Genomic DNA, 9,918 nt, shown 5'->3' on the forward strand with positions numbered 1-9,918 from the left:
GTGATTTACATGAGTAGTCCAAGTGCTCTTTCCAATAAATTTATACTAGATTTTACCAGCTATGTATTTCCGTATAAGCAGTCCCTTAAAGCATTTTGTAATCTGTTGGTGTCTTCTCCCCAGGATGTTGCCCCAAAGCCTGTTGTGATCTCTACGCCCACACCTACCATTGTACGCCCTGGCTCCCTGCCTCTCCACTTGGGCTATGATCCACTTCACCCAACCCTTCCTTCCCCAACCTCCGTCATCACACAGGCTCCACCATCCAACAGGCAACTGGGGTGAGTAAAGAGAGCAGGGAGAAACAGTGAAGCCTGAATGTCATTCCTCTGTGTGAAATTATTTGATTAAATAGAGACTGTTTCTGAATACTCAAGGAAAACAAGTCACTGATATTGTCTCTCAACATAAATTTTTCACCCCATAAACGGAATCTTCTTTACCTTTTTAGTAGACAAGCAAGAATTTATTTGGGGGTGTACTGCCTTAATTTGGAGGTTTAATACTTCTTCGGTCTAAAAGAAGAATCCTTAGAACTTTAGGAAGTTCATTATAGTGGTGGAGGTCACACAGGGAAGTATATTTTTAGTTCTTGGCCTCAATCATATGGATGTTTGTGGAGGCACTACTGAATGAGGCGCTGAAACCCATTAAGTCATCTTTTTTAAGTCTGATTGTTCCCCTCAGTCCCAGTTAGGGTTCTTGGTCTTTGCTATTCCTACTTTTGTCTTCACTCCCAGCATGGCCCATACAGATTTCCTAATGGGATGACTTAAGATCCTGTCCCCAGGTACCCATGGGTTAAGAGGTTGTTGTCAGGCTTCAGCCTCTTAAAGTTTATTGTTCTCTAGACCCACTAAGAAAAATACAAACGGATGGCTTCTTTCTTAGACAGAGTAGAGCAAAACGTGGAAAGGAACAGGAGGAACTTACTCAGATTTGGCTATCATATGACATAATTCAGCTTTGCAAAATGGCAGCTTTGGTCGAAGTATTCCTTGCCTAAGGCAAGACAGAATTTATACATGCCAGTGGTAGGGATGCTTATTTAATTGTTCTAAACTCTTAACAGGATTAGCTTCCCACCCACTTGAATTCAGTGGTGCATTTAATTTGCAAGGTGTAAAGATCTTGCGATTTCTCTCCATCTATAAGGTAAGGTAAGTAGCATTCCCTGCTTTATCCACCTTCATGAGGGTGCCAAGATTTTACAACGCTACTAGAAAAGACTGGGAAATCTGCTGTAATTATAGGAGGAGGATCATTGGCAAAAGGGTCTGTATTATGAGCATTTCACTTCGTATTTCCTCTAGGTCTCCCACTGGCTCCCTCCCTCTCGTCATGCATCTTGCTAATGGACAGACCATGCCTGTGCTGCCAGGGCCTCCGGTACAGATGCCTTCTGTTATATCGGTGAGCTCTGAAGTCGGGGCAGCCAACCCTACCAAGACACTAACCCCTCCCTTCCACCTGAATGCTCATAAACACACATGAGCCCCAGGGAAACGTGGGCTCTGGTCTGTACTAGTTGAACATGGCAGCCTGCCATACTCTTCACTAACCTCTGCCAATCCAGCACTATGGAACAGTAAACAAAGGCTCATCTGGACAATTGGCTCCTGGTCTAAGAATTGATTTTGCCAGCCTGCTGATTGGTTGATTTCACTTGGCACTAAGTACCTCACAAATTGCCCACCACTTTCCTCAAGATACAGCCTCAGCCTTTCCCATAGAAATTGTCATAGCACTGAAGGATTAGATCCCCTATCCTGTGGTGCTCCATGGGGGATGGTATTTCCCAGGCTGTTTCTGCATGCCCTATGGGCAGGTTGCATAGAACAGGCCCTAATGTGCCAATCTCAAAAGCACTTCATTTGGGGAAGCTGTTGCCCCACTAATAGCATTATGTTCCCTTCTGGTTTTTCTTCCTTCTCTCGATCCAGCTGGCCAGACCTGTGTCTATGGTGCCCAACATTCCTGGTATCCCTGGCCCACCAGTTAACAGCAGTGGTTCCATTTCTCCCTCTGGCCACCCTATGCCATCAGAAGCCAAGATGGTGAGTACATCCCAGCCTGGGGCAATGCTGACCCTTCTGAAAGAAGTGGTATCTTCTGGGGCTTGTAGAGCTAAAGACCCACCCAGTTGTGGCGTCTGGAGAAGAAAAGACCCTGATTCATGACTCCTATCTCTTCTCTTCCACCTTTAGAGCCTGGTACATAGACCATGGCAGTGAAAAGAAGCAGCACAGATTGTTTGGAGTGGAACTCTAGCTGTTTCAGTTCCAGGGTGACAGATGGAGGGGTGGATGAGTGGGCAGGAGAGCTGGCCAGGAGGTGAATAACTGCGTAATAACCAGCCCCTGGCCAGGTTCCAGGAGAGAGCTTTCATCTGGACTCTATAGCTTCAGCAACCCCCGCCCTCCAACTGTGCCCAGGATGATAGTGAGGGGACAGAGTAGGTATTTTAGGGATCATGTGCACATTCTCTCTCTCTGTCATTTTCTTTTAATCCCTCTGTTAAGGGAAAACCAGTGTGGGAATTTTAGTTGTCTGTAACATCAGTAATAAAATCTAAGCCCACTCTTCTCACCCTTGATAGAATCTCACCCTTGACAAGCTATTTTTTCTTATCTTTTCCTACAGAGACTAAAAGCTACCCTAACCCACCAAGTCTCCTCAATCAATGGTGGCTGTGGAATGGTGGTGGGGACTGCCAGCACCATGGTGACAGCCCGTCCAGAGCAAAGCCAGATCCTCATCCAGCACCCTGACGCCCCATCCCCTGCCCAGCCACAGGTCAGTTAGACCCTTGGATGGGGGAACCAGCTATGTCACCATTACTCTTTAAGTCATATCTGTTTTTCAAGGAGCAAGAAAATGAAAGAAGAGTGGATTTCAGCATTCTGGGCATCTACCTGCACTTTGGTTCTTGTTGACAGTTTGAAAGTAGCAAAATGCACTATTCTTTATCCATCCTTGGGTTGTACCAAATGCAAACAGACTGGATAATGCAGAACTGTCACAGAGGAGGTCTCAGTTTTTGTTTTCTGCTTTTTGGTTATTTCTATATGTGAATGCTGTATCTGCAGAACCCTCTAAAATGTGACAGAACCTCACTTCAAACCACTTTGTACATCAAAGGAGGCTTCCCCTATCTTAGGTCTTACCCCCCACCCGCCTAAAAAAACTTACCTGATTAGATTTATAGCAAAAATCAGATAATAACAATATATTAGGGACTTCCCTGGTGATGCAGTGGTTAAGAATCCACCTGCCAATGCAGGGGACACGGGTTCGAGCCCTGGTCCAGGAAGATCCCACATGCTGCAGAGGAACTAAGCCTGTGCACCACAGCTACTGAGCCTGCGCTCTAGAGCCCACGAGCCACAGCTACTGAGCCCGCACGCCACGACTATTGAAGCACGTGCGCCTAGAGCCCGCGTGCCGCAACTACTTAGCCCATGTGCCGCAACCACTGAAGCCCACGCACTCTAGGGCCCACGTGCCACAACTGCTGAAGCCCGCACGCCTATAGCCCGTGCTCCGCAACAAAGAAGCCACCGCAATGAGAAGCCCACACACCGCAACGAAGAGTAGCCCCCGCTCGCCACAACTAAAGAAAGCCTGCACGTAGCAATGAAGACCCAACACAGCCAAAAAAAAAAAGAAAAAAGAAAAACGGTATTAATAAAATGAATAAAATGTGATATCACAGTATTAAGATGGCTCAGTAAACAAATACACACCCCCAAAAAACACTTTTTCCTTAACAATTGAATGTCTTTTTATCAGGAGAAATTAAAGTCTTAAAAAAGCCAGAGGGATCCCATTTAGAAGCCCAACTCTTTTTTTCAAGGAGGCCTCAGTTTTACTAATATTCTTTGAAAACTGAATAGGCCTCAGTTTTCATATTGTCTGTACTGGTTAGGTGACAACAACCTGAGATCAGTTTCTAGAGTTACATCTTTTGCCCATCCCCTTTTCCTGATGTCACCACCTGCTTTATCAGTTACCACCACATGTCCTAACATTTAATGACCATATGCTGCCTTAAAGCTTGGCCAACAACAAAAGCTCTCATCTGAGTTTTCTTGTTGGAAGCTAAGCCTGCCCACCCTCCTGTAACCCCTTCTAATGCCAGTCCCTTCTGGAAATGGTAAAGCAGTAGCCCCCTTGCCCAAGTTGTACTGCTTCCCCTCTTGAGGAAATGACATGACTTATTTTTTAGTTACCACTAATTCCTTTCCTTCTTAGTCTTCCTGTCTTTCTCTTGGTCTGTTCTTTTACCTGCATTCCCTGCACGTCTCGTTGAGTTGCCTATGAGAGAATAGGAACCCATCATTTCCTTTTCCCCATTCTCCTCCTCAAGCGCCAATCTTTACATGTGCTCCAGTGAGCTCAGGACAAAGAGGAAATTGAAAATCACAGGAGAATTTGTGTAAACTTCCCTTAGTACAGTGAGAAGCAATGACCCCAAGGCCTGTAGCTCATTAAAATAAGTTTGAAATTTCCTCTCCACTTTTTTTCTTTTAGGAGAGAGAATATTAATCTGAATAAATAAAATGATCTCTTCATTATCTATGTTAATGGAGAGCATGATTCAGTTGGGCCTGAAGTAGAATAAGATTCTGTTTTCTTATAAGCTTATGCTTATTCTCGTGCAACTAACATGAGCTCTGGCATTTGGGAACTACCAATATAGATGTTCTCTAATAGCAACAGATTCAGGAAGAATTTATTTTTGGCGTTGTTTCACATTACATAGTTTCTTTTATACAGATGGTTGACCTTTCTATATTTTAATTTTGACCGTTATTATAAAATTGGTCTATCTTCTTTGAATACATACCAGCTAACAGAAAAGGAAGATGATTCAAAAGTGCTTTAGAGACAAGAGACATCAGCCTGAAGTTTAAAAACAAAAGACAGTCTTAAATCGCCAATTTGTAAAGGGATTAAAAAATGTTTTTCTCTTTAAAAACAGAACAAACAAGGCAGGAAGGGGGGGCGTTGCTGAGGATGATTAATAACTGATTTAAATAAAAAGAATATATTGGGAGTTCCCTGGCGGCCTAGTGGTTAGGATTCTGGGCTTTCACTGCTGTGGCCCAGGTTTAATCCCTGGTCAGGGAACTGAGATCCTGCAAGCCATGTGGTGTGCCCAAAAAAAAAAAGAATATACTAATTCATATGTCTCCATGATAGCTCATATCTCACTGATACTAAAATCTTTTCTCCTTTTCTGAAACTTGTAGCACACAGTTATTTGTATATATTGCTTGACCAGATAGGTGATTCTCCAATTTTTTATTCCATAGTCTCCCTAAAATTTCCCCTGACACCTCCCTTGATTATAATTTCCCTGCCTACAAGATTTCCTGTTAAGAAACAAAAAGTGATCCTAGTTTCATTTTGTCTGTCTGTCTCAGAAATAATCAGAGTATGGAACTGAGAAGACTGAAAGAAAACAGAGGCAGAATGAGGAACTACTACAGAAGAGAAGCTAAGGGACATAGTGATGAGACTTGCTGTGGTTACAGAGACTGGTACATACTTTTACCAGATCTTTGCCAGAGCTTACGTCAGGTTTAGTTTGGAAAGGACTGACATTCCCTTCAAGTAACTCCTCTTCCTTCTGGGCAACAGGTCTCACCAGCCCAACCCACTCCTAGTACCGGAGGGCGACGTCGGCGCACGGTGGATGAAGATCCAGATGAGCGGCGGCAGCGCTTTCTGGAGCGCAACCGGGCCGCAGCCTCGCGCTGCCGTCAAAAGCGGAAGCTGTGGGTGTCCTCCCTAGAGAAGAAGGCTGAGGAACTCACGTCTCAGAACATTCAGCTGAGTGTGAGTGTGTCCTGGGTGATTATTAGGATTGTTGAATCTGGAAAGTGAGATTGAATCAGGAAAAAGTGGGACGATATAATAGAAGACGATAATTCTTTAAATTAAGACAGATCCAGAACATATGCCAGGGAGAATGCAGAAAGAATGTCTTAACAGTCAGAGTTGAAACCTCTTCCCCGGGGACTGGAAAGGACACTCACCACTACTCCCAGATCTGCTACTAGAATGAGTCACCCATAGACCAGGTTGGATGAAGGGCATTAGATTAAGGCCCCCGGGTGCTCTTTTTAAGCCATCAGTAGAATCTGACAGGGGTAGTGGAACACCCAAAGGGAAAGTATTTGCCCAGGTAACGCAGCTTAATAAAAGAAAGAAAAAGCCACGCAAACACAAATAGAACGGTTATAATACAGATATTTTCTTATTTATTTATTTTTGGCTGTGCTGGGTCTTCTTTGCTGCGCGCGGGGCTTTGTCTAGTTGCGGCGAGCGGGAGCTACTCTTCCTCGTGCGTGGGCTTCTCATTGCAGTGGCTTCTCTTGTTGCAGAGCATGGGCTCTAGGCGCACAGGCTTTAGTAGTTGCAGAATGCGGGCTCAGTAGTCGTGGCTCGCGGGCTCTAGAGTGTGGGCTCAGTAATTGTGGTGCACGGGCTTAGTTGCTCCACGGCATGTGGGATCTTCCCACGCGGCATGTGGGATCTTCCCGGACCAGGGCTTGAACCCGTGTCCCCTGCATTGGCAGGTGGATTCTTAACCACTGAACCACCAGGGAAGTCCCCAGATATTTTCTTGAACATTATTTTCCCTTCTTCTGATTATTTATTAAGATATTCCATTACAAAGGTAATATATTTATATAACATATATATAATATACACATACATACACACACAGAGGTACAGATTAAAAATAAAGTCTCTCTTCAACATGTCTTTCCTAGTCTCATTCTCTTCCTTGTAGATAAGTTTGGCGTGTACCTACCAGACATGTATGTATTTCTAATATTTTTTTCATTTATAGCTTTTGTGGGGGAGTCAGGGAGGGACTGTCTGTTGTAACATAAAACAGTATCTCCTGGAGATCTAGCCATGTATACAGAGGACCTACCTCATGTTTGTAAATAGCTGTACAGTGTAGCATTCTATAGTGTAAGTTATGTTATAAGGTATGGATATTTATAATGTTTCTAATTTTTTGCCAGAACAGCAGTGCTGCAGTGTACATTGTATGCACTTGAGTAGATAGCTCTGTTAAATAGATTCCTGGAAGTTAGCTTTCTTAATCAAAGGACATATGCATTATTAATTTTGGTGTAATCATATTTATCCTAAATAGGACTAATTTTTCTATTTAAAATCCCTACTATCACTGTAAGCAGCTCCTGTCATTGAATTCGTGGCTGTATTGGCCCTGGGCCGTCTGAAGCCTTGCTGGATCTTTCCCAGATTTGAGGGAGAAAATCCAGACAGCATTCTGTCCTCACTTTGGGCATAGCTATGGGGGGTTCCAGAGTGGAGCATAAATTTTCTTCATATTCTTTTCTTCCCTCCCTCCTCAGAATGAAGTCACATTACTACGCAATGAGGTGGCTCAATTGAAACAGCTGCTGTTAGCTCATAAAGACTGCCCAGTCACAGCACTACAGAAAAAGACCCAAGGCTACTTAGGTGAGTGGCTCACAACCTAAGCAAGGTCAGTCAGTCAGTACACTGCATGTAATGAGTGTCTCAACTCTATAATTTTATAACCCCATTCTGAATGTTCTGGGGGGCCCAGATTGATGAGTGAACAGCCTTTGTGGAACAACCAGTCTTATCAAAAAAATTTTTGAGAACAATATAGTTATCCTAATTATCTATTGTAGTTAGAGAAAAAGGGTAGCAATATGTATTGGGTACCTACTTTGTGTGAGGCACTCAACCATCTTCCCAGTTCTCTCATGAAATAGATATTACCTGCGTTTACACACGAGAAAACTGCACTCAGATTAGTCACTTACCTGAAGTTACACAGTTGGTGAATTGGCAGAGCCAAGATTCACATCCAGCTCTTCTTATTCCAAAGCCACTGTCTTGGCCTCAAGAGGATATAACAGCAGATGATACATTGGGGTTTGTTAAGCATTGAGATTTGGTGGTACATTTTATCTTTCTAATGATGGGCTAATGTTGGTTTCAGTTTGTAATCTGTGAGCACAAATAATATAGTGCTAGGAAGAGCTGGTCACAGAGTCATGCTCAGGATAAGCACAATCCTGAAATTAAAATTACTGTGAATAATTTGCTTATGGACAGTAAAAGCTAATAAATCATTTTCCTTTACAAATTAAATAAATTCATAGAAATGTTGGCTATCAAATTTTGATATATTGAATTATTTTTCCACTAATGTCTTTATCATTTCAGAGATGTGTTCCCATAGGAAAAGAGTAACCACATCACCAATTTTAAACATCTCTATTTAAATTTTAATTTTACTGTGTACTTCAGGGTACATGCATTCATTAGGCAGATATTGATTGAGCCTGTTCTGTGCCAGGCACTGTTTTACATGCTGAGGACATAATAGGGAACCAAATAGATTAGATTAAAGTCCCTGCCCGTGAGGGGCTTATATTTTAGTAGGTGAGACAGACAATAAACTAGATAAATAGGTACAATATATACAGTATGTTAGATAAGAATAAATGCTTGGAAGACAAAAATAAAACAAGAAAGAGGAATATGAAATGTTAGCAGCAGGGTTGAAATTTTAGATGAGGTGTCTTTTGACTGAAGACCTTAAGGAAGTGAGGGAGCTAGCCATGCATTAATATGGGAGAAAAGTACTGCAAGCAAAAGGAACAGCAAATGCAAAGACCCAAAGTGGGAGCGTGTCTGGCACATTTTAGGAACACCAAGGAGGCTAGTGTGGCTGGATTGGAGAGAATGGGGAATGGAGACTATCTGGAGATGAGGTAGGGGAGGTAATGGAAGCATTTTCCTTTAGGGCCTCATTGGTCATAGTGAGGACCTTAGCTTTTACTCTACTTTGGGGATCATTAGAGGGTTGTTTTCAGTAGACTAGTGACATGGCTGATCTGACTTACTTTTAACAGGGTCACTCTGTTAGAGAGTGAGGAATGCATGGGCAGAAGCAGGCAGTCCACTGGAGGGGGGGGGGGCGGCTATCACAGTCATATGAGCAAGAGGTGATGGAGCCTTGGACTGGATGGCGGTAGTGAAAGTGGTGAGAAGGGATTTAATTCAGGATATATTTCGAAGTTAGAGTGACGAGGTTTGATGATGGCCAGATGGGGCAGTATATGTGACGAAAAAGAAGAATCAAAAATTGCACCAAAGGTTTTGGCCTGAGCGACTGCAGGAACGGAGATGCCATTGATTGAGATAGGGGAAAGTGTAGGAAGAAATGGATTGGGTGGTATATCGGGAGCTCAGGTTTGGAAGCCTCTTAGGCTTGCAGGTGGAGCTGTCAAGCAGGCAGCTGGTTGTATGGGTCTGCAGTTCAGAGGAAAGGCTGAAGGTACAACTTTGGGAGTCAGCAGAATATGGATAGTTTTTAAAGCCATGAAACTGGATGAAATGTTATTGTCAAAGAGAGCACATAGGTAGAAAAAGAGAAGTTCCAGGACTGAGCCCTGGGTACTCCAATATTTAGAGGTCAGAGAGATGAGAAGGGACCCACAAGAGAGACTGAGAATGAGTAGCCAAGCAGGTAGGAGGAAAACCAGCTGAGTAGCTGAGTGTGGTGTTCTGTAAGCCAAGATAAGAAAGTGTTTCAGGAAGTTTAGTGATCAACTATTTCAATCCTTTTGATGGGCTAAGGATGACAAGGACTGAGTATTTATCAGTATGAAGTCTATATACAGTAAGGTTTCTATTCAGTCCCTACAAGAACTCTGACAGATAGTCAATCTTTGAAATTACTTATTTGTTACAGCAAAGATGTATTTAGTTCCTACTGTGTGGTATGGACATAGTGATAGGTACCTGACATAAGACAAATGAGACACTCTCTTATCTCTGAGAGACTCATAGGGTTATGAGGAGATAAACATGTCAACCCATGGGTAA

At 43.1% G+C, this 9,918-nt stretch overlaps 1 protein-coding gene across 8 annotated transcripts in view; it reads left to right on the forward strand.

The window, feature by feature from the left end:
- LOC309641796 (cyclic AMP-dependent transcription factor ATF-7) overlaps positions 1–9,918 on the forward strand; it is a 93,204-nt gene that overhangs the window by 73,353 nt on the left and 9,933 nt on the right. For 7 of the 8 annotated variants that reach the window (XR_014252765.1, XM_082422315.1, XM_082422310.1 and 4 more), the window contains 6 exons: positions 124–281; positions 1,314–1,413; positions 1,944–2,057; positions 2,644–2,796; positions 5,647–5,844; positions 7,404–7,512. Coding sequence is in view for 7 of the 8 variants with exons in the window: in XM_082422315.1 (XP_082278441.1) it covers positions 124–281; positions 1,314–1,413; positions 1,944–2,057; positions 2,644–2,796; positions 5,647–5,844; positions 7,404–7,512 (832 nt within the window). In the remaining variant the exon portion in view is untranslated. The remainder of the gene's footprint in view (positions 1–123; positions 282–1,313; positions 1,414–1,943; positions 2,058–2,643; positions 2,797–5,646; positions 5,845–7,403; positions 7,513–9,918) is intronic. The other variant, XM_082422316.1, reaches the window with a different exon arrangement.

This window comes from Balaenoptera physalus, assembly GCF_965194825.1.
Source record: "Balaenoptera physalus genome assembly, chromosome: 13".
Lineage (NCBI taxonomy): Eukaryota > Metazoa > Chordata > Mammalia > Artiodactyla > Balaenopteridae > Balaenoptera > Balaenoptera physalus.